A 26,487-nucleotide genomic window follows, 5' to 3' on the forward strand; every position below is an offset into this window, starting at 1 on the left:
TTTTAGCCATCTATATATTTAATACGGAAGCCGTTTTCTTTCGTCAGTCAGTGTGAACGATAAGCTTAACCGATCAGACTGGAAATGGTCTCAAATTGAAGCTATTTCTTCAAAGGAATGCACAAAGTTATTAAAATTTAAAAATTCTGAATAGTTTTATTTTAATGGAACTGACCAGTTTTGTACTACAAACGAGAATAGTTCAACATTCACTTCATAAGTGGAGCCACAGGAATATGTTAACTGTTAAACAAATAGTCATCTAAGTTGATATGGCATTTTTTTCTGATTAACAATTTGCACATTCACACATCGTGAACGTGTCTTTTGTTCCAAAAAAAAAAAATTAATAATGATAATAATTCTCTACTAGCACTGCCTACCTAAAAAGAAAGAACTAATCATTAGGATTCCATTGCACTGCTCACTCATTATATGTCATTATGTTGTGCATGTGAGTTCATACACTCATTGCCATTCGTTACATTTAATGCATTAAAACATTCAGAAGTCATCATTTTACTGTTATCAACTTCAAGTTTGTTTTTTAAGGTGCATAATAATTTAAGGATTTAGAATTATGTCAGAGTCAGGAAGACATGTCTGCCACCATGCTACTCTGAATGGTCATGGTGAACGTACCTTGCAGAAAAGAAGATACCCGTTTTTTGTGTTTCTGCAAATGTATTCAGGAATCGGTCTGAAATAGTGAAATCAAAGAAAATTTGTTTCCTCAGATACAAGAAATGACAAAGGATTCAACATGTACTAGCTTACCTGCTTACAGCAATACATGCACAACATTTTTTTAGAACAGCTAGAGAAAACTTTAAATCCATATACTAATGAGGAAACGAAATTTAAAAGAGAAATTCAGGTATCCATTAGTTTCAGGTCTGTAGATGAGATTTTTCTAGAGAACAATAAAGATCCGGACTACTAGACTACAGTTGAAAATATGTTGGCGAGCTTCAAGAAGTTGGGCTGCAACATGATTGTCATGGTACATTTCCACACTTCCACATTTGAAAGTGTAAGTGAAAAACAGGGTGAGAGGTTTAAACACATTGAGATGAGGTACCAGGGGAGTTAAAATGTCAATGTCAGGGCTGATATTTAGCATCAGCATTAGCATTAGTAGAGGCATATGATGCAAGAAAGCAAGCTTATTCAGCATCAGCCAAAATAAAAGAAAAAAAAAACAACCACTACTCCCATTTCACCCCTCAATTCGTTCGAAATACCTGTCCAGCTGAGCCTTAAATTTGTTTAGGCTATCAACTTCAACAACAAGCGATGGAAGTCTATTCCACAAACCAACTGCCCGCTGGCTAAAGGCGAATTTCCGCATATCTATCCGACATCCGTCCTTCCTCAATTTGAATTTATGCCCTCTCAGGTGATTATTCTGAGCAAGAGGAAGAATTCCATCGGCATTGAGCATGCTCAAGCCATTCAAAGCCTTGTAGACCTCTATCAGATCACCTCGGCGATGCCTAGTCTCCAGGCTCTGTAATTTGCAAAACTTAAGCCTTTCTTCGTAAGAGCAACCCTTTGTTCCATTCACTAATCTTGTTGCCCTTCTCTGTACTCGTTCCAGCAGCTCTACATCCTTCTTGAAATGAGGCCTCCAGACCTGTATACAGTACTCAAGGTGTGGCCTGACCAATGCCTTATACAAGGGAATAATCACATCCCTGTCCCTGCTAGAAAAATTCCTGTATATCATTGACAAGACACCATGAGCTACTCTTGCAGCTCGTCTGCACTGCTCAGAGAACTTCATATCTGCCTGCACAATTACCCCCAGGTCCTTTTCATTCTCTACCACTGTCAGCGTAGTACCACAGAGTTGATACGTTGATCTGGGGTTACTGTTTCCCATATGTAGTACTTTACATTTGTCAATGTTAAACTTCATTTGCCACCTCTCAGCCCATCTGCTCAACCTTTCCAGATCCTGTTGCAGCAGCATAGTATCAGTAGTGTCCTTAACAACCCTGCCAACCTTTGTATCGTCTGCAAACTTGGACATTAAGCCTGATACACCATCATCAATATCATTTATAAATACAGAAAACAACAATGGACCCAACACTGAACCCTGAGGAACTCCACTAATAACATTAGTCCACGTTGAGCAGTGTCCATTGATTACCACTCTCTGTCTTCTGCCACTCAACCATCCCTTTATCCATAGCAGCAATTTGCCTCGAATGCCACACTTCTCCAATTTGTGCAGCAGTCTTCCATGTGCAACAGTATCAAAAGCCTTTCTAAGATCCAAATATATAATATCAAAGTTATTCCCTGCATCCAGTTCTTTTGTGACTACATCATAGTATCCAATCAAATTGGTCAGACAAGACCTGCCCTTAACAAACCCATGCTGTGTCTGAGCTATAATTGAATTCTTGTCCAGATGATCCTGCAGTGCTTCTTTAACCAGTGCCTCCATTAATTTTCCTGGAACCGAAGTTAAACTAACAGGTCTATAATTACTTGTGTCAGCCTTTGATCCTCCTTTGTGAATTGGGGTTACATTTGCACATCTCCAGTCCATGGGTACCTCCCCTGAGTCCAAAGAAGCTCTCATAATTATGGCTAGGGGTTTGCTTACTTCCTATGCTGCCTCCTTTAATATAACTGGATAGATCCCATCCACCCCGGGTGCCTTTTTTTATGTTTATCCTCAACAATTTCTCCTCCACTTTCCTCTCAGTTATTAGAAAATCATCTAGCTCACTGCCAATGTTTACTTCACCTACGACATTCCCCTTCCTGAATAACTCCTCATGTGTGAATGTAGATGCAAAATACTCGTTTAGATTGTTAGCCACCTGAGCTGGATCCTCAACTGTTGAACCATCAACATCCAGTGGACCAATCTGATTCATCCCTTTCCTTCTTGAGTTTAAATAGGTAAAGAACTCTTTTCTGTTTTTCTTTGCATCCTTTGCCAAGGATTTCTCATAATCTGCCTTTGCCTGCCTAATCTCCTTTGTGACTTGGTTACAGACCAACTTATATCTATCATAGGCTTCCACGTCACCCATTAATTTGTATGTATCCCATATTTGCTGGATACTGAAGAGGTACTGTACAATAGAAGCATCTGCAAGAAATCAAAAGAAACGAAACAATAATAATGAAAGTTTTACCATGTTTTTATAGTGAAAGGTGAGTTTTTAGTGTGCTTTCTAATACTCTGCCCTTTTCAGCAGTATTTTATAGAGATGACAATGAATTGTCCAAAAATTTTAGGCAAAATATCAGGCAATAAAAACAGTGCTAGGAATCGCAAAATTTTTGCAACAGGTAAAGCTAGTAACATTGAAACCTCAATCGCATATTTCCTTTCAATTTTCCAGTTTAAAAGACTCTTAAATCAGTGAAATATCAAACATGCAGATGTGCATATATTTTTCTGCTTATTATGTATATAAATATAAAAAAATTAAAAAAAAAAAAAAAAACCATATATATATATATATATATATATATATATATTCAATACTATTAGTCATTTCCACTTTTAGGTTAATTTCAAACTTTATTTCAAATTTTGCATGGTTCACTGCATGTGAAACTATGTATATTGCTTCTGCTATTTATATGGTTATTTGCTTCTTTTTTTTTTAGGAGCATTAGCAACTAAGGCCATATTGCTCCGGGAATATGCGGTGGTCATTCCCTGATCTTTCCGCATTCTCCGTATTTGGTAGTGATGGGCTCGAACCCCGGTGTAATCAAGAAGCGTGTGTTATGCACTGCTGCTCCTTCCCACCTGGCTACGGAGGCCATATTGCTTCTGCAGCGTAGCAGTTGTTTTGAGAGAATGAGAATATCAGGTTTCATTTTCCTGTCTTTACTCAGTGTAAACAATGATAAATAGTTAAAAACTAGGGTAAGACTGCAGATGTTTACTGAACTAGTGGGAGAAGAAAAACAAATAAACTGAAACTTTAAACAAACACACTGTTGGCACTTGTTCAGTATCACACTATTCAAGCAAAAAGCCAAATAGTTCAAAAGATGGCGGCAGGTCTCTCACACAATTTCTGTAACATAAACTTAAATGTTACAGAAATTGTGTGAGATGATATTAAGAGTAGGAGACCAGCGGAATTACTTAACAAGTACAGGTCACTGTTGAAAAAAAGCCGTGAAGTAGGGTTGAATTTGAAAGTGTCTGCAATTCTGCCCAGACACGATAGGAGGGAGTATATGATGAGAGCCTTGTCGATCAATTCGGCCTTGGAAAGATTGTGCAAGGCTCAAGGGGTAGAATTTTTTTCAGCCTGGACTGTACTTGTTAACAGGAGAGATTGCTTCTACAGGGATGGGATACACTTAAATAGAAAGGGTGCAAGAATATTTGCTGATGCTATCAAGGCAGTGTTAGGTGGGTCGGAAAACTGCTAGCTTGGGGGGAGTTAAAGACAAATAGATTAACAGTAGCCACTGGCAGAGGAGAAAGAGATTCTTGCTCTGCTTCTATTGGAATGAGCAGAAGCCTGAAAAACAATATGCAGGATATTTCAGAGACTGCTGGAAGTCATTGCGGTACAAGTAAACACATGGGTTGTGTTAGGGTAGCTAAGAATAGAAACAGGTGTATGTATACTTGCATGTACACCAATGCTAGGAGTTTAGTAAATAAATTTGATGAATTTGAGGTTTTGCTCAAAACATCAAAGGCAGATATTGTTTGGATATTAGAGACATGGTGTCACACAGATATAAGGAATGCAGAACTGGAATTTGGGGAGTACAACGTCTACAGAAAGGATAGACAGGATAGGAAGGGAGGAGGGGTTATGCTATTAGTTAAAAAACACATAAAATCGAAGGCAGTGAAGCCAGTCGACATCGATGGACAGGGCAGTGTCGAGTCAGTTTGTTGTGACATAAGCATGGGTAAATCAAAATTGAGAGTAGGAGTGTGCTATAGGCCTAATGACTCTGATAAGTATAATAAGATACTGTACAGGGAAATAGAATGGGCCAGTAAATCAGAGAGTCTTATAATGGGGGATTTTAATTTCCCAGATATTGACTGGAATTTCTGGGTTGGTCACTCACACACTAGCAAGGCTTTTGTGGATTTATTGGATGATTGTTTTCTACACCAGCAGGTTCGGGAGGCAACTAGAGGGAGTAATACTCTTGATCTGATTATCAGTAGTGATTCTTCATGCATTAAGAATCTGCAGATAAAGGAACCACTAGGTGGCAGTGATCACAATGTGCTGAAGTGGGATTTACTCAAGGAGGTAACTACCATCAGAGGTAAAAGGAAGGGTTTTTGCTTTCGCAAAGGTGTTTATGATGGGCTGAGACAGTATTTAAATTCTATACAGTGGGACCAACTGATGATGTTACCAACAGCAAATTCAAAATGGGAAGCATTCAAGGAACTAATCTTGGAAGCAACCAGGCTTTACATACCAACCAAGAAATTTTATTCAAGGTTCAGGCCTAAATGGTTGTCAGATGAACTAATGAGACATATGGCAGAGAAGAAAAATGCATGGGATACATACAAATTAATGGATGACATGGAAGCCTATGATAGATATAAGTTGGTCTGTAACCAAGTCACAAAGGAGATTAGGCGGGCAAAGGCAGATTATGAAAAATCCTTGGCAAAGGATGCAAAGAAAAACAGAAAAGAGTTCTTTACATATTTAAACTCAAGAAGGAAAGGGATGAATCAGATTGGTCCACTGGATATTGATGGTTCAACGGTTGACGATCCTGCTCAGGTGGCTAACAATCTAAACAAGCATTTTGCATCTACATTCACACATGAGGAGTTATTCAGGAAGGGGAATGTCGTATGTGAAGTAAACATTGGCAGTGAGCTAGATGATTTTCTAATAACTGAGAGGAAAGTGGAGGAGAAATTGTTGAGGATAAAATAAAAAAGCACCCGGGGTGGATGGGATCTATCCAGTTATATTAAAGGAGGCAGCAAAGGAAGTAAGCAAAACCCCTAGCCATAATTATGAGAGCTTCTTTGGACTCAGGGAGGTACCCATAGACTGGAGATGTGCAAATGTAACCCCAATTCACAAAGGAGGATCAAAGGCTGACACAAGTAATTAAAGACCTGTTAGTTTAACTTCGGTTCCAGGAAAATTAATGGAGGCACTGGTTAAAGAAGCACTGCAGGATCATCTGACAAGAATTCAGTTATAGCTCAGACACAGCATTGTTTTGTTAAGGGCAGGTCTTGTCTGACCAATTTGATTGGATACTGTGATGTAGTCACAAAAGAACTGGATGCAGGGAATAACTTTGATATTATATATTTGGATCTTAGAAAGGCTTTTGGTACTGTTGCGCATGGAAGACTGCTGCACAAATTGGAGCAGTGTGACATAGGAGGCAAATTGCTGCTATGGATAAAGGGATGGTTGAGTGGCAGAAGACAGAGAGTGGTCATCAATGGACACTGCTCAACGTGGACTAATGTTATTAGTGGAGTTCCTCAGGGTTCAGTGTTGGGTCCATTGTTGTTTTCTGTATTTATAAATGATATAGACGATGGTATATCAAGCTTAATGTCCAAGTTTGCAGACGATACAAAGGTTGGCAGGGTTGTTAAGGACACTATTGATGCTATGCTGCTGCAACAGGATCTGGAAAGGTTGAGCAGATGGGCTGAGAGGTGGCAAATGAAGTTTAACATTGACAAATGTAAAGTACTACATATGGGAAACAGCAACCCCAGAGCAACGTATCAACTCTGTGGTACTACACTGACATTGGAAAGAAAAAAATGACCTGGGGGTGGTGGTGCAGGCAGATATGAAGTTCTCTGAGCAGTGCAGACGAGCTGCAAGAGTAGCTCATGGTGTCTTGTCAATGATATACAGGAATTTTTCTAGCAGGGATAGGGATTTGATTATTCCCTTGTATAAGGCATTGGTCATGCCACACCTTGAGTACTGTATACAGGTCTGGAGACCTCATTTCAAGAAGGATGTAGAGCTGCTGGAACGAGTACAGAGAAGGGCAACAAGATTAGTGAATGGAACAAAGGGTTGCTTTCACGAAGAAAGGCTTAAGTTTTGCAAATTACAGAGTCTGGAGACTAGGCATCGGAAAGGTGATCTGATAGAGGTGTATAAGGCTTTGAATGGCTTGAGCATGCTCAATGCCGATGGGATTCTTCCTCTTGCTCAGAATAATCACCTGAGAGGGCATAAATTCAAATTGAGGAAGGACGGATGTCGGATAGATGTGCGGAAATTTGCCTTTAGCCCGCGGGTAGTTGGTTTGTGGAATACACTTCCATCACTTGTCATTGAAGTTGATAGCCTAAACAAATTTAAGGCTCAGCTGGACAGGTATTTCGAACGAACAGAGGGGTGAAATGGGAGTAGTGGTTGTGCTTTTTTTTTTTTTGGCTGATGCTGAATAAGCTTGCTTTCTTGCATCATATGCCTCTACTAATGCTAATGCTAAATAAAAAATCACTTTAGAATCTATTTCAGTAAACATTTGGCTACATTGTTATTTGTTATATATTTTCGAGGTTTGCCTGTCAGGTAACATGCCACTACTATGGAGTTAAACAATGTGACTGGTAGCCCATCATGTCCTGCAGCAATATGGTCTTTGATTTTAGAAATAACAGTTAAAATATTGTCAAACTGAAGTTCTGGTGAACTTAAACAATCCTGAATGTCAACTATCAACTGAAAGCAGTGGTCAGGGAAGAAGCTGAGAAAACTTGTGCTATGTGCCAAAAAAGATTTGCCTTTTCAGTAGGCGAGGAAAAGTTGTTTAAGAGAGTAGGTATACATAATAAGAATGATGGTACTGAGAGAAGTGGTTAATTTTTTTAACTTCTTTTCTGATATCTGAGAAAGCTGTATACAATGATTGGGTATGATTTTTCATAAAATGCTTATGTCAGGGATTCTTGGAGTGAATTATAGCTATAAGCCTACTGCACATCCAACATTGCTCCACTGGATGTCCAATAGTTTTCCTTGAATCTCACTATAACTTGTCATAATATATTCAATGTAACCATCAAGTGAATTAAAATCATATATATTCTGCCAATCAGAATCTGAGAAAAATCTTTTAAAAGATGTCTATTCTGCCAGTCGGTAGCATCATCAAAAACTAAATGCAGTACAACTAGAATATGGTCACATGGGTTTACCACATCTCCCTGGGATGCATTAAGAACAATGGAACCTGTGTAAAAACTAAATCAAGGTGAGAGCAATTCCTGATGGAGAATGGACAAATCCAAGTTAAGTTACTGATGAGCCAAATATTGCAAAATTGAATAGCAATTAATGTAGGTTGGCATATAGGATTAAAAGCACTGAAAAAATTAAAGTCACCAATAATAATGGGGACAGCCTTGTTTGGCAATGGTCAACATAGTTTGATCAACAACATCATCCAAAACTGACATCATGCCCAAGCCAACTGGAGGAGGCAGCTATAATAACATTATGAACAATTGATATCTGGCAAAACGTACTAACAAGGGAATAAAACTTCCAAGGATTAAGAAGTACTTTAAAGAAAGAACGTTGACTTTTTATGAAGAAACACTGCAATTCCTTCTGCGCTAGAATTATAATTAATATAGACTACATAAGAGGATGGAGACAATCAAAATTAGCAGAGCATAGCCAAGGTTTTGTGTTCAAGGTAATAGCAAAAGAGTGACATTCCAAAAATGAGTATAAAAAGAACTAATATCCTTAACTAAACTTCTACAATTAGCATAGTAAATAAAGTTAATTTAGGAACACAAATAACTAGAAACCTTTGGGTTGCAGGTTGCATTAACAGGATTCTCTTTTTCAAGACAAAACAGCAGAGTAACCTTAGGGCTTGATGAGCATTCTGGCCAAACAGTAGTGTTCAAAACAAAAATCTGTTCCTGGATGCTACTGAAAACCAGAAACAAAGTACAAGATGGAAAATCATGATGGAAGTTTATGAACGGTAATCTGTAACTCTATATCATCATCATTCAGTACTTCTGAATATACTCAGCAATGGCTTGTAACTTTGAATTATTGCTACCCCAAACATAATCACAAGGTAAAGTGGAATTCTCCATAGCACTGTTTCATTTTGATGACTTGGTTTCTTGAGAATGTTCTCTGCTGAAGGATAATCAGAGTGTGAACTAGTCTCTTTATTCACAGTTAGAATCTGTAGCACTGACAGATGGCACCAAGGCCACATTTTTAAAATAGGCCTGAATGAGACTGTTGGCACAAAAGAAAATCAATCACTAGATCGATCAATCAATCAAGAACAAAATTACTAAACATGTAACAGCACTGGCAAATGAGGAGTTTACAGGGTAGCTGTCAATAGAAATGTTTATTTGAAATTTTTAAATGGTCAATATAAACACTGGAATGAGATCCCATAACAACATTATTTACATACACTGAGGGATCACTGAATTATGACCACCTACCTAATACTTTGTAGGTCCTCCTTTTGCCCTCATACAGCAGCTATCTGACGTGGCATTGATTCAACAAGATGTTGGAAGAAGCTTTCGGGAGGTAAGGCCAACCAAGCTGTGTGTAATGCGGCTAGCAATGCAGATATGGAGGTGATTGGTGTATCCAGATACCTGATATGACTTCCCATAGTGTTCCACAATTGCTCTATGGAATTGATATCAGGAGAGTTCAGAGGCCAATCAATACGCTGGAAGTCAGAACTGTGTTCCTCAAACCATTCCTCCACATCAAGTGCCGGATGGCTTGGCGCATTGTCATCTTGGAAGACACCATCGCCATTCGGGAAAAAGTGTAACATAGCGGGGTGTACACAGACAGCAAGCAGCTGACAATAGCAGAGACTAGGGATACATTGTTCCACATGCACCAGGGGTCCAAGTTCTTCTAACATCCAACTTGCATGCTCTTTGCACCAGGCAAGCCTTTTACCCCGATGAATCTTGGTTAGGAGAGGATGCTGTAGAGGTCATCTGCTGGTGTAGCCCATATGTGCAATGCATGGTCATGCCATATATTATTCCGGGTTGGCCCATGTTGTATCGGGTAGTCAACTCTTCAATATCTGTTCATCTGTATGAGTTGTTACCTCTAACATCAACCTTTTGCCGTCGGGTCATTGTTTGACCATTTCGACACCAGTCCTGGTACACTTTAACAACAGTGGCATTTGAATACCCCACCAATTCAGCCATTTGGGAAATCAAGGCACCAGCTCGTCGAGCTCCCACAATCTGTCCTTCATCAAAGTTCAATAAATCCTTCCTTTTACTCGGAATTTTACTACCTACTGAACCACTGACACCTTATCTATGCTACATAGGTCGACTAACTGTGCACTCTTGTACCTCACATGGTCAATGGGTCGCAATCAGTTTTCATAGTGGTGGTCATAATTCAGTGATCACTCAGTATATAATATATACAGCAATAACTCACTTAACATGGCTTCAAACAGCACAGGTTTCACTATAACACGGTTTTCAATTAAGTTAAGTCAAAAATTTATTGTACATATTAAAACTAATTCAATATCCTAGACACGTACTCTACATATATGCTGCATTGTTGTAGCCTAGGAATGTGTACATATATGCTGCAGTGCCAACTCTATCGTCTCACATGCTGTCTGGGTGCGAGGTTAGCCTGTGCGGCCGTAGCTCCTTGAAGCTCTTGGAACAGAGAAGTTTTTCCTGATTTATTTTCTGATTTATTAGCTTAATTTGTCATATTAACTTATTTTCTAGAGTAGCTTTATATTCCTAGTTACGATACTTAGTTTAAAGTTTAACTTAGACAGAGATTTTTTAGGTATTACTTAGTATCTGTAACGGTATCAAATCCACGTGTTACAAATTGAACGAGAGGTCTTTTTTTTTAACCAAATTTAGTCGATTTATTAACCAATTGTTATATCAAATTATCTTCTATAAGTAGATTATAGACCTAGTCAGGATCCTTAGTTCATTCTAAATTGAGATAGCGAGATTTGGAAGCTAATCAATACTTACGAGTCCGTAGAAGTACCGTTCGAGAATTCCCGCCATTTTTACATGATAGCATAAGCTTAGTGTAGTATAGTGCATAATATAATATTGCTGATTAATCAGTAAATCTATTAATCTTGATAAACTTTATTGTCAATTAAATTGTATTTTTAACTCTATATATATATAACGACTTAATCGTAACAAATAATTAATACATAACTATAGTGGTACACGTGATACGGAAGTTGTATAAAGGGAACTTGTAGAAAACACTAGATACCGAAAAAAAATATATATAACTGTTTTGGGATATAACTTAAGGATTTAATTTTTGTTTTGAAATTTTATTGAATTAAAACTGCCCCCCCCCCCCTCAGTTCTCCCCTGAACCACAGCACTCCCATTAGCTTGAGCCTTTTGCTTTGCTGCTCTGGTCAGGGGAGAACTGAGGGGGGGGGGCAGTTGCCCTCTGAATCACAGTCTTTTAAAATGCACTGTTTGCTTGATGTTTGCGGAACAGTCAGGTACGGGACATGATACTGCCAAGCGGGATGTCTTTGTGTGTGCACGATGTAAGGAGTGCAAGGAAATCAGGCGACAACTCAGCATTGTTATGGGCCTTTATGAGAGCTTGAAGGACAGGGTGGATGCCCTCGAAGGAAATAAATTGAGGGGCCCATCAAGCTCTCAGCTGCCCACATCAACGCCAGAGGTTGCACTTGGTCATCAGGCAACACAGAGGCAGCCCCCTAGGCAGAATGCGCTGGTCCCACAGGAACTAGTAGTTGTTGGTGACTCTATTGTCAGGGAAACGGGGAACATGCTTTGTAAAAAGGATAGGTGGAATACGACCAGGGTATGACTGCCAGGGGCAAAGGTTGATGACGTTGTAGAGCGGATATTATTATTATTATTATTATTATTATTAGCCATATGGTACAAGGAAGCCTGAGGCTTATGCTGCACCAGCGAAAAAAAAGAAAATTCCCAAGTAACCCCCTGAGAGAGAGAAGTAGAAAGGAATCACCAACAAAGAGGAGAATGATGATATCCAGCTCAGGACCCTAGGTTTGCCAAGCCCATACTCACCAGATGTGAGCCCCCGGGGTTACCAGATGTGAGCCCCCGGGGTTATATCTTTTAAGGGCACAAAAGGTGATATAGTTGTACACGTTGGCACTAATGATATTAAGAGTAGGAGACCGGCGGAATTACTTAGCAAGTACAGGTCACTGTTGAAAAAAAGCTGTGAATTAGGGTTGAATTTGAAAGTGTCTGCAATTCTGCCCAGACACGATAGGAGGGAGTATATGATGAGAGCCTTGTCGATCAATTTGGCCCTGGACGGATTGTGCAAGGCTCAAGGGGTAGAATTTTTTTCAGCCTGGACTGTACTTGTTAACAGGAGAGATTGCTTCTACAGGGATGGGATACACTTAAATAGAAAGGGTGCAAGAATTTTTGCTGATGCTGTCGAGGCAGTGTTAGGTGGGTTGGAAAACTGCTAGTTGGGGGGGATACAAGGACTAATAGATTAACAGTAGCCACTGGCAGAGGTGGAAGTGATTCTTGCATTGCTTCTATTGAAATGGGCAGAAGCCCGAAAAACAAGATGCAGGATATTTCAGAGACTGCTGGGAGTCATTGCGGTACAAGTAAACACATGGGTTGTGTTAGGGTAGCTAAGAATAGAAACAGGTGCATGTATACCTGCGTGTACACCAATGCTAGGAGTTTGGTAAATAAATTTGATGAATTTGAGGTATTGCTCAAAACATCAAAGGCAGATATTGTTGGGATATCAGAGACGTGGTGTCACACAGATATAAGTAATGCAGAACTGGAATTTGGGGAATACAATGTGTATAGAAAGGATAGACAGGACACGAGGGGAGGAGGGGTTATGCTATTAATTAAGAAACACAAAGTCCAAGGAAGTGAAGCCAGTCGACATCGATGGACAGGGCAGTGTCGAGTCAGTTTGTTGTGACATAAGCATAGGGAAATCAAAATTGAGAGTAGGAGTGTGCTATAGGCCTAATGACTCTGATGAGTATAATAAGATATTGTACAGGGAAATAGAGTGGGCCAGTAAATCAGAGAGTCTTATAATGGGGGATTTTAATTTCCCAGATATTGACTGGAATTTGTGGGTTGGTCACTCGCACACTAGTAAGGCTTTTGTGGATTTATTGGATGATTGTTTTCAACATCAGCATGTTCGTGAGGCAACAAGAGGGAGCAATACTCTTGATCTGATTATCAGTAGTGATTCTTCATGCATTAAGAATCTGCAGATAAATGAACGACTAGGTGGCAGTGATCACAGTGTGTTGAAGTGGGATTTACTCAAGGAGGTAACTACCATCAGAGGTAAAGGGAAGGGTTTTTGTTTTCGTAAAGGCGACTATGATGGTCTGAGACAGTATTTAAATTCTACAGTGGGACCAACTGATGATGTTACCAACAGCAAACTAAAAATGGGAAGCATTCAAGGAACTAATCTTGGAGGCTACCAGGCTTTACATACCAACTAAGAAATATTGTTCAAGGTTTAGGCCTAAATTGTTGTCAGATGAACTAATGAGACATGTGGTAGAGAAGAAAAATGCATGGGATACATACAAATTAATGGGTGACATGGAAGCCTATGATAGATATAAGTTGGTCTGTAACCAAGTCACAAAGGAGATTAGGCAGACTACGAAATATCCTTGGCAAAGGATGCAAAGAAAAACAGAAAAGAGTTCTTTATATATTTAAACTCAAGAAGGAAAGGGATGAATCAGATTGGTCCACTGGATATTGATGGTTCAACAGTTGAGGATCCTGCTCAGGTGGCTAACAATCTAAACGAGTATTTTGCATCTACATTCACGCATGAGGAATTATTCAGGAAGGAGAATGATGTAGGTAAAGTAAACATTGGCAGTGAGCTGGATGATTTTGTAATAACTGAGAGGAAACTGGAGGAGAGATTGTCGAGGATAAACATAAAAAAGGCACCTGGGGTGGATGGGATCTATCCAGTCATATTAAAGGAGGCAGCAAAGGAAGTAAGCAAACCCCTAGCCATAATTACGAGAGCTTCTTTGGACTCGGGAGGTACCCATAGACTGGAGATGTGCAAATGTAACCCCAATTCACAAAGGAGGATCAAAGGCTGACACAAGTAATTATAGAGCTGTTAGTTTAACTTCTGTTCCCGGAAAATTAATAGAGGCACTGGTTAAAGAAGCACTGCAGGATCATCTAGACAAGAATTCAGTTATAGCTCAGACGTAGCATGGTTTTGTTAAGGGCAGGTCTTGCCTGACCAATTTGATTGGATACTATGATGTAGTCACAAAAGAATTGGATGCAGGGAATAACTTTGATATTATATATTTGGATCTTAGAAAGGCTTTTGATACCGTTGCACATGGAAGACTGCACAAATTGGAGCAGTGTGGCATTGGAGGCAAATTGCTGCTATGGATAAGGGAATGGTTGAGTGGCAGAAGACAGAGAGTGGTAATCAATGGACACTGCTCAACGTGGACTAATGTTATTAGTGGAGTTCCTCAGGGTTCAGTGTTGGGTCCGTTGTTGTTTTCGGTGTTTATGAATGATATTGATGATGGGATATCAAGTTTAATGTCCAAGTTTGCAGATGATACAAAGGTTGGCAGGGTTGTTAAGGACACTACTGACGCTATGCTGCTGCAACAGGATCTGGAAAGGTTGAACAGATGGGCTGAGAGGTGGCAAATGAAGTTTAACATTGACAAATGTAAAGTACTACATATGGGAAACAGTAACCCCAGAGCAACTCTGCGGTACTACACTGACAGTGGTTGAGAATGAAAAGGACCTGGGGGTAATTGTGCAGGCAGATATGAAGTTCTCTGAGCAGTGCAGACGAGCTGCAAGAGTAGCTCATGGTGTCTTGTCAATGATATACAGGAATTTTTTTAGCAGGGATAAGGAGGTGATTATTCCCTTGTATAAGGCAATGGTTAGGCCACATCTTGAGTACTGTATACAGGTCTGGAGGCCTCATTTCAAGAAGGATGTAGAGCTGCTGGAACGGGTACAGAGAAGGGCAACAAGATTAGTGAATGGAACAAAGGGTTGCTCTTACGAAGAAAGGCTTAAGTTTTGCAAATTACAGAGTCTGGAGACTAGGCACCGGCGAGGTGATCTGATAGAGGTGTATAAGGCTTTGAATGGTTTGAGCATGCTCAATGCCAATGGGATTTTTCATCTTGCTCAGAATAATCACCTCAGAGGGCATAAATTCAAATTGAGGAAGGACGGATGTCGGATAGATGTGCGGAAATTTGCCTTTGGCCAGCGGGTGGTTGGTTGGTGGAACCAACTTCCATCACTTGTTGTTGAAGTTGATAGCCTAAACAAATTTAAAGCTCAACTGGACAGGTATTTCGAACGAGCGGAGGGGTGAAATGGGAGTGGTGTGTTTTTTTTTTTTTTTTTTTTTGGCTGATGCTGAATAAGCTTGCTTTCTTGCATCATATGCCTCTACTAATGCTAATGCTAATGTGCCAATAGCTCCCCTCAGGTAGTCACCGGCAACGTGCAACAGTGTTCAATATTCTTAATTCCATTCTGAGAAGATGACATGATAGTTTTCAAACTTTTCATTTCACAATTTATTTTTTACCCCTTTAAATACAATCAAAAATATATTTGCATCTTGGCTAGAAATCACTGCCAACAATGTTCGTTCTGTTTAGGAGCATGTTTTGCCAAATTATTTCACTGGTTTGGAATCACAAATTCAGACAATTGCCAAACACATTGTGAAGGTCAGAAAAGACTTGGGATTTGAAACATTTTGACACTGCCAATATACATGACTGCACTGACTCACATGCAAATGACAGATGATGCAACTCTCCTTGAAACTGATGAGCAAACTGCATATGAAGAAGAGGAAAACAATTCTGAAGGGGATAACACTGAAGTGGCACCAAAAGAATTTTCAACAGAAGAATTGGAAAAAATTTTTCAGGGGATGGGGGGTTTGACATGGCCTTCATGGTGATTATGAATGAAGATCCAGATGTTGAACGTAGAATCAAGATACGGCAAATTTCACAAGATGGGTTTTGATGCTACAAAGCCTTGTACACTGAGAAAAAGAAGAGACGACTTCACCAGACTTTATTATTGAAATACACGTACCTAAATATACAATAAAGCTTTTTATTGGTACTATCAATAAAGGTAACATCATTAGAGATGATACCTTTCATTAATAAAATTTTTGCAATATTTTTAATTTCAAATCCTTTTAATTGACTATCAACTGCAAATTGTTTATAGATTTATTATAATTTATAGACTGTTTCTCTAGTATAATTCAATTAAAACCCATTATAATTATACCTCAGTCAGCACAGTCTCACATAGCACGGAACAGTTTGGTACCAATTTTCAGTGTTTTGCGGGGTATTGCTGTATATGATAAAAATTATTTTTCCTAAACAAACTTTAGATAAAAATAAAGGCAATGAAATGTAGCATGTTAGGCTCTAGCACTTTAAACCTATAGCAATGGCCATTTTATGCCTGTGGACCCAGAGCTATAAGTAATTTGAGATATAGTAACCACTAGGTATAACGAATCACTTATAAGTTTATCAAGTGGAAATCTGCTGTACACCAATGGAAACAGTGAAAGGAGTGAAGGTGGAGTTGGCTTTCTGGTCCATAAAGATATAAAAAACAACATTTTGGAATTCAAAAGTACATCACCAAGGGTGTCAAGACTAATACTCAGGATTTCTAAGAGGTACAAGCTAAAGGTTATAATGATTTATGAACCAACATCGAGCCATGATGATGAAGAGGTAGAAGAAATGTACAATGAAATTGAGTCTTCTAGATGAGCAGAAAACCAACTACACTATCACTATGGGAGACTTCAATGCTAAGGTTGGAAAGAAACAAAACAGCACAGAAAGGGGACCTATAGGAAATTTTGGAATTGGTGAAAGGAATGAAAGAAGTGAAAGACTTGTGGAATTCGCAGAATCTCGAGGATTGTCAGTAATGAACACTTGTTTCAAGGAAAGGGTGAACAAGAAGTGGCCAAGGAAAAGTCCAAATGGATTAACAACTAATGAAATCGACTTCATTCTCACTAACAGAAGACATATCGTGAATGACGTTACAGTCCTGAACAAGGTAAATGTTGGAAGTGATCACAGAATGGTAAGATGCACACTTCATATAGATGTAAGAAAAGAAAGGAAAAAACTGACTCGAATAAATAATACAAAGGTCTTTTGAGATAACATATGAGGAGAAAAAGCAGTATTTACTGGAATTTAAGAAGAAGTTTGAGCTTCTGCAGACCGCTCAGGACTATCTGAAAGTGATAAAGCCCAAGAAACCTATAGGTAAAAAGAAATCCAGAGAAAGAGAAAATTAGTCAAGAAACACTTCTCATGATGAACCGAAGACGACAAATGAAGAGCAAGATAAACACTGACAAGGAGAAAATTGAGTATACTGAGTTATGCAAAGCAATTAGAAAGAGAGTCAGAGAGGACATAAGAAGATTTAACACAATAAGAAGTAGAATAAGCATTAAGGGAAAACAAAGGACTTAAATCAGCAGCCACAAACAGTAATACAGAAAGACAAATGATACTGAAACAGAAGAACAGTGATGGTGTACTTATAAATAGCAGAGAAGGAATAATTTAAATAGAAGAAGACTACTATAGAGAATTATACAAGGAGCGAGGGAATGATGCCAGTAGTGGGGAAGATGGATCGCAAATTAGTAACGCGTATGACATACCCGATATTCTTCCTGATGAGGTAGAACATGAGTTGAAGAAAATGAAGAATCAGAAAGCCCCTGGGGAGGAAGAGACATGACACAAAAACTGGAAAGATCAGAAAAATTCTCAACTATGAATCACCTTCACGTAATATCACAGCTAATGGAGAAAGCAAATGAAGATAAAACACCATTATGCCTGGCATTTGTGGATTATGAAAAGGCATTTGACTCCATACAGCATAAGGCAATGTTTCGTGCATTGGAAAGACAAGGCATAGATACCCAATATATTATGATTTTGAAGAAAATATATGAGAATGCTATCTCCTTTATTAGACTAAACAAAGACAGTAGAAAATTTAGAATTGAGAAAGGAGTTCGACAAGGAGACACAATATCTCCGAAGTTGTTTACTGCTGCCCTTGAGGAAGCTTTCAGAAGATTAGACTGGTCGCAGAAAGGAGTCAATGTGAATGGAGAATACCTAAACCATTTATGATTTGCAGATGACAGGTCATAAGCCACGATCCCAAAGAATTAGAGGAAAATCTCAATCAGTTATGCACAGTTAGTAAGGATTTTGGACTAATGATGAATATGGCTAAAACAAAAGTAATGATGAACAAGTATGCCACAGAAAGAAAAATAATGATTGAAGGAGCAGTCATTGAAAAGGTGGAGTCATATACTTATCTGGAACAGGTTATTAGCATAATAACAATAAATGGCTGAAATTCAAGAGAAGAATAAATTTTGGATGGATAGCATTCAGGAAATGCAGTCACATACTTTAGAGCAATATCCCAGTTTGTCTGAAACGTAAAATAATGAACCAATGTATACTACCCACCATGACTTATGGAAGTGAAACTTGGGCACTCACCAAAAGAATGAAAGAGAAGCTGAAAGACACAGCGAAGAATGGAACGAATTATATTGGGAATCAGACTGTTAGATAAGAAGAGAAACAAATGGATTAGGCAATAAAATCAAGTAAAGGACATTCTTATCAAAACTAAAGAACTAAAATGGTCTTGGGCAGGACACATAGCTCAAAGACATGATGACAGATGGACTAAGAAAATAACAGAATGGGACCCAAGAGGAGCTAGATGAAAACCTGGAAGACAACGGCAGAGATGGACAGATGAAATTCATGAGTTTGTGGGTAGTAAATGGATGCTCATTGCACAAAACAGAAGGAACTGGAAAGTTGCTGGAGCGGCCTTCATCTGGCAGTGGATTGAAAATGGCTGCTGATGATGATGATGATGAGGTATAAATGATGGTCCATCAAAAATGTTGAGAGTGTCTACACTCAATACAGCTGTAGATAAATTTAATGATATTGATAAGAAGCAAGAGGTTTTTTTTGCTTTATTTTATTTTTTTTTTAAATCGAGCATTAAATTCTATAGTGCATAATTGTATGGGTAAATTATGCTTTTGAGATGCAAAATGATTTCTTCAAGAACTATACATGGCAACATTCAAATAGTTTCCGCATGCCATAAGCTAAACTAAAACTACTGTTTCCAAAGAGTTAGACCTGGTTGTATTCATACTCTGGCCTACAATTCAGTTTTATAATAAATTATCAGATAACTTGCAGAATTTTTATTAGAGAAATCAAAGGAAAAACCTTTCATGGATAATACAGAGTTATGTTACAGCTTTTGAACCATGATATTGATAAGAAGAGAGAGGTTTCTTTTGCTTTGTGTTTTTTTTTTTTTTTTTTTTTTTTAAAATGGAGCATGAAATTCTATAGTGCAATTACTGAAACATTAAGGTCCTGGATGGCCAGTTCTTTTCTCAAAAGGTTGTTTTGGCCCAAATTCTCTCACAGCTGGGGTTTTTTAGAATATGCATTATTCTGTGTTTATGTTTTCTCTTGTTTGGTGATCTTGAATCCTGGGTAAATTGTGGAGATGAGCTAAAAGCTAAGAAGCAACATTTGCTTTAGAGTTGGTTTGCAGTTTGGTCCCCCTTTTGGAACATCATATTCAGAGTTAGCCAGTCTTTTGTTGCTGAAATTAACCACAGCTGATTATACTTGATAGAACTGATGTATTCACAATGCTAATTACACTTGGTCGTCGACTTATGACCTATGCGACTTACGACCGGCCGCAACTAGGCGTAGAAACGAAGGTATGTACAGTATCGCTAAATAAAAGATGAAAACATTACTGTATTTAAAATGAAAAATAAAAGATGATAAAAATTTAAAAGATTATAAAAATAAATTATAAAGATGATAAAAGGATTAGAAAGGTTAAAAAATACTGTTAATAAATATATGGCCGACATAGAACAGATCGACTTACGACCTGTCAGTCAGAACAGAAGTCGGTCGTAAGTCGACGACCAACTGTATAGGTCAATCAATGAACTAATTATTTCGACTGAGCATTCATTTTTAACATTTTCTTTCTTTATATATATATATACATATATATATACATATATATACATATATATATATATATATACATATATATATATACATATATATATATATATATACATATATATATATATATATATACATATATATACATATATATATACATATATATACATATATATATACATATATATACATATATATATATATATATATACATATATATATATATATATATACATATATATACATATATATATATATATACAAGGTTATTCAAAATTAAGTCCAATTAAGTCCGGGGTTTCAGTACAGGAATTGTTTGACCCCCCCAGACTTCATTTTGAATAACCCTGTGTATATATATATATATTTTTTTTTTTGTTTTATGTTTTTTTTTGTGCCCATGGTACCAAATATATCATATCAATGAATGGCAACTAATGTATTTTAATATACTCAAGTATTTTAAGCTAATACAGACTGTAGGGGAATGAGAGAAACGGCAGTCATATCGAAAGGACATTGATTGTTCAAAAAACCAGCAACAAAACAAGAAGATTATAATTGTAAATTTTAAATTTTGCATTTATTATAGAGAACAATAAGGTTACAATTAAATTGTAAATTTCACTACATAGGTTACATACCTAGCAAGACCTAACAAGAGAATTTTTCGTACTTTAAAATAATCTGTCACAATGCGCTGTTTCAATGGCATCTTTTAAAAGCGAATTACAAAGGTGCGCAATAGCAGTTATTTCACTTTCACAGTAGGCTGCACTTGAGAGGCATACGATGCAAGAAAGCAAGATTATGCAGCATTAGCCAAAAAAAAAAAAAACCTCCCATTTCACCCCTCCATTCGTTCCAAATGCCTGTCCAGCTCAGCCTTAAATTTATTTAGGCTAGCGGCTTCCACAGCAAAAGATAGTAGTCTTTTCCACCAATCAACTATCTGCTGACTAAAGGCAAATTACTGCACATCAGAACTCTGAGTTGGCGCCTAATTTCTTGACACTCTAGACACCTAGCACACACAAAGACATCCTCCCTGGATAGATCATGTCCTGTTTTAGAAAGGTCGGCAAACATTTCACATTTCGCACATTTTTTGAGACTGATGCATTGGAGAATTGCTCTCTTTGTTTCTACCCCAAGTCAGCACTCTCGCTAGTCTGTGATCTTTGCTTCACAGCTCTAGTTTGGGTCATCATTTCCGTCGAAATACAATATAATTTACAATGAAATTTAATAATATTAATAATATTTTTGATTAACTGATAATACTATAATAAGCTAACAGATTCCTAATACAGTGCTTTGTATTAACACCATCTAGTTTTACTTTATACCTTACGCTATCAGTTCGAGATATATATACATTACACTATTTCTTATCGACTACAATATGGCGGCTAGTTCAACAATATTGGCGCCAACACTGGAGTCGTAACTTCCAAAAATTGTTGGTTAAATTCAAAATAGGGAGCTAACGAATGCTACTAAACCTATTTAATACTTCTGTAAAACACAATGTACTATGTTAATTAACAAAGAATACGGTAAAAATTAAAAACGCTTATCCCTTATAAAGGGTTAAGCGTTTATAAAGGTACAGCAGCCAAAAATCCACTGACTGTTCTCTTCCGCAACCAGAGCGCCCTCTCCAATATAAGCCAGGACCACCCACATAGGATGTAATAAAGTGTTGGGATGTTAAAAAGAGAGTTGCTATAAAGAGCTTCAACTGTAATATATTAAGTTTTAATTTTATTCTACGTTAATGTTCATTACATAAAGTTCGTTCACATATTAGACTCAATTAAGTTTATTGGTGATATTCTGCAAACAGTAATTAAGACTTAGTAATATTCAAACAACTTACTTTTCGATTTTCATGATCAATCATAACATTGTGTGGCTTGACATCTCTATGCATGATTCCCATACTATGGCTAAAATCCAAGGCCTGAAACAAAGAAATTTACAGGCGTCGCTAAAAAAATAATAATAATAAATTTATACCGACCACATAGGGGAATGAGGAAATGATTGTTTTCAGTTTTTTTTTTTTTTTATTCAATTTAAAAATTCATAATTTATGGATAAAAAATTCCAAGCGGCATAATTTCAAATAAAAACTGATTTTCACATTTACATTAATTTCCCATAAAATTACTAAGTTAATGAGGCATCAGGGACTAAAATATTCAACTAGCTTAAATGCAGGTATTGTTTACTTCTAATACTGTACTGAAAGGTCAGTACAATAAACTTTTATAAAATTTCTTCTTTGAGTTCTCTGCCCGAAGGCAGGTTCAGGGCTCCATTAACGTCATCTCTATGTTGTGTTTCCTTTTAATTCTTGCATAATTTCCTCTTCTCATCCAATCCATTATTCTGATTCTCCTTCTCCCAACAAAGAGGAGGAGAATCTTCTCTTCTCTTCCCACACATCTTCCCCTCAATCAGCATGCTTCCTCTTCTCAAAACATGTGCTATAAAGTTCTTGTCTTCTTCTTGGTACTCTCTTCTCCTTTCCTCAATACTTCCTCGTTACTCACTCTATCCACCCCATTTCATTCTCCTCCACGCCACATCTCGAAAGCTTCTAACCGTCTGATCTCTCTCTTCCCAGTGTCCATGTGTCCATGGCCATATAGTATAACAGTCCATATTACAGTTTTCACCCATTTGCTTTCTTAATTCCATCTTTAAATTTCTTCTCAATAGTTCTTTTCTATTACTAATTGCCTCTTTGCCCATTATGCTTCCCAAGTATTTGTATCTGCTCACCTGTTCCAATCTTATTCCACCTAATGTTACATTGTTTCTTCTTCCTGGCCACTTTGAAATTAACATTATCTTGGTTTTATTTCTGTTATACAATATCTTCATATTGTACTCCTTTACTTTGCTATTCAAGGCGCCTCCGTAGCCATGTGGGAAGGAGCAGCAGTGCGTAGCACACACTTCTTGATTAGACCGAGGGTCGACCCTGTCACCACCAAATACGGAGGATGCGGAAAGGTCAGGGAATGACCACCGCATATCCCGGAGCAATATGGCCTTAGTTGCTAATGCTCCTAAAAAAAACAAAAAAAAAACTTTGCTATTCAAGATCTCCAAGGATCTCTGTAATTCCTCCTCATTATTATCAAGATCAATACCTGGTTGTCTGCAATCTTACTGTCTTTATCTTCTCCCCCTCCTACTTTTACACCTCCTTTCTGCTCTTCTTTGTACTCTTTCATCAATGTTTCTGCATACATATTAAATAGTAAAGGGGACACGGATCATCCTTGTCTTACACCCCTACCACTGTCTACTTCTTCTGACTCCTCTCCGTTAATCTGAATCACAGCTGTCTGTCCCAAATTAGTTTAAAATCTCTTTTATCTAGGCCAATTTTTCCTAAGACTTCCATTAGCTTAACCCAATTCACTCTGTCAAAAGCCTTTTCGAGATCCACAAAACAGATTGCTAGATCTTTTCCTATTTCCATGCTTCTTTCTACTAGTGTTCTTAATATTCCTATTGCCTCTCTGGTCCCACAACCTTCTCTGAACCCGAACTGATCTTCTATGAATTCACAATCCTTCACCTTTGCCTTTAATTCATTCTGAGAGAATTTTAAGTAATATTTTTCAGGAGTGGAAAATTAAACTGATTGTCCTATAGTCAGTACAATTTGTTGCATTCTTTTTTCTTTTCTAATGGGATAATTATGAATTTCAGAAAGTCTTTGGGCCAGCCTCCTCTCCAACTCCTTTTATAATTTCTGCTGGTATGTCATCCAGCCAGCTGCCTTCCTCCTTTTTAATGAGGCCACTGCCTTTTCAAATTCTTCTATTAATTTCGGTCTTGCTGTCATGGGCCAGACTTTCGGTTTATTTGTTGTATCATATAGCTCTTCTATATATTCCATCCATCTCCTCTTTATGTGTTCTTTGTCATAAAGAATTTTTCCATTCTTGTCTTTTATCTTCCACAAGTCTTATTCTTCTTGTTTGTTAAGCTCGAGACTTTTTCATACATTGATCACTTCTTCATCTTCTTGCCATTTCCTCTAGTTCTCTGCACTGTTCTTTCCACCATTTTTCTCCTGCTTCATCTGTTACCCTTCTAAGTTCATTATTTAAACTTCTATATTTAATTCTTGCCTCTTCTGAACATTGTACAGAAAATGGTGCTTCCATTTTCTTCTCTTCTTCATTTTATCTATCATTTCTTTTGTTACCCATGGTTTCCTTATCCTTTTATGATCTAACTTAATTTTCTTTCTGCTATCTATTTCCCCCCTCCACTATCTCCCTGTCAATTGCCTCTCTGAAATCTCCAGCCAGTATAGTCTTCAGTACATTTAAATTCCATTTCCTTCTATTTCTTGAATCGCTTATTCTCTTGAGTGTAATTTTCATTTTCATTGCTATGAAACTGTGGTCAGAATCCACAACTGCACCCAGATAGCATTGCGAGTTCTTCACAGCATTCCTGTACCTTTTGTTGACTAAAATATAGTCTATTTCGTACCTGTCAATATCCCCTGGTCTTCTCCAGGTATAAATCCTGCTTTTCTCATGCCTAAACCATGTGTTTGAGGCAAACATCTCTCTTCTTTGGCAAAATTCTAATGTTTTCTTGCCCCTCTCATTCCTTGTCCCAAGTCTATAGTCCCTAATCTATCGTCACCTTCTCTTCCTTCATGAAGGACAGCTTTCCAATCTCACAATGATCATGCATCTGTCACTCCCCAGTTCTTCTTCCATTATTTCCTCTATCTGTTCACATACCTCACTTACTTCATTATCAGTATGCTTATTGGTAGACAGACTTGCATAATCAATAAGTCTATTGGCTCTGCCTTGAACATTACAGCTATAATACTGTCATTGACTTCCATCACTTTCTTGAGGCTTTTCTGTGCATTATTTTTATCTAGAAGTATAGCTACTCCTCGCTGGCTGTCATTCTCTCCTTTCTATATTATATAAACTCTAGAAGGAAGGGGGTGAATCAGATTGGTCCACTTGATATCAATGGTTCAACTGTTGATGATCCTGCTCAGACAGCTGATAATCTGAATGCATATTTTACATCTACATTACCACATGAGTTATTAAGGGGGGGAAATACCAGAAGTTTATCAAACTGTAACAAGGTGCTTAAAGATTTGGTATTAAGTGAGAGCAAAGTGGAGGAGAAATTGTTGAAGTTAAACATAAGAAAGGCACCTGGGGTGAATGGGATCTATCCAGTTATATTAAAGGCAGGGGCAAGGGAGTAAGCAAACCCTTAGCCATAATTATGAGAGCATCCTTGGACTCGGGGGAAGTCCCCACAGACTGGAGATGTGCAAATGTAGGCCCAATTCAAAAATGGGGTTATAGGGTGACACGAGTAATTACAGATCAGTTAGTTTAACTTCTGTTCTGGGTAAAATAATGGAGTCACTAGTTAAAGATGCATTGCAGGATGCATAGACAAGACTATAGTAATAATTCATCCACAGCATGGGTTTGTTAGGGGAAAGTCTTATCTGACAAATATGATTGGATACTATGATGTGGTTACAGAGGAACTGGATGCAAAAAATAATTTTGATATCATAAACTTGGATTTCAGGAAAGCTTTTGACACTGTTTTGCATGGAAGACTACTGCACAAATTGGAGCAGTGTGGTATTAAGGGTACGTTGCTACAATGGATAAAAGGGCAGTTGAGTGGAAGAAAACAGAGTGGTAATCAATGAATGCCACTCTTCGTGGACTAATGCTACTAGTGGAATCTCTCATGGTTTGGTGTTTGGCCCACTTTTGTTTTGTATATTTATCAATGATATTGATGAAGGTATATATCAGGCTTAATGTCAAAGTTTGCAGATGATACAAAGGTTGGCAGGGTTGTTAATGAGTAATGGGCAGTGTGATACTGCAACAGGATCTAGAAAATTTAGGCAGATGGGCTGAGAAGTGGCAATTGAAGTTTAACATTGACAAATGCAAAGTACTGCATATGAGTAGAAGTAACCCCAGAGATATGTACCAACTATGTGGTACTACACTTAGGGTGGTAGAAAATGAACAAGGTCTGGGAGTAATTGTGCAGTCAGCTATGGAGTTTTCTTAGCAATGCAGACAATTTGCCAGAGTAGTTCATGGGGTACTGTCAATGGTATACAGGAATTTTGCTAATAGGGAAAAGGAGATGATTATCCCTTTTTATAAGGCAATGGTCAGGCCACGTCTTGAGTACTGGGTA

General features: G+C 37.9%; 1 protein-coding gene across 7 annotated transcripts in view; it reads right to left on the bottom strand.

The window, feature by feature from the left end:
- The window catches only part of LOC150080888 (casein kinase II subunit alpha-like), a 496,207-nt gene that overhangs the window by 282,245 nt on the left and 187,475 nt on the right, over window positions 1–26,487 (bottom strand). For all 7 annotated transcript variants that reach the window (XR_016547403.1, XM_090381541.1, XM_090381537.1 and 4 more), the window contains one exon: window positions 22,112–22,195. Coding sequence is in view for 6 of the 7 variants with exons in the window: in XM_090381541.1 (XP_090237667.1) it covers window positions 22,112–22,195 (84 nt within the window). In the remaining variant the exon portion in view is untranslated. The remainder of the gene's footprint in view (window positions 1–22,111; window positions 22,196–26,487) is intronic.

This window comes from Mastigoproctus giganteus, chromosome 9 (assembly GCF_048544385.1).
Source record: "Mastigoproctus giganteus isolate SK-2022 chromosome 9, ASM4854438v1, whole genome shotgun sequence".
Taxonomy (NCBI): Eukaryota; Metazoa; Arthropoda; class Arachnida; order Uropygi; family Thelyphonidae; genus Mastigoproctus; species Mastigoproctus giganteus.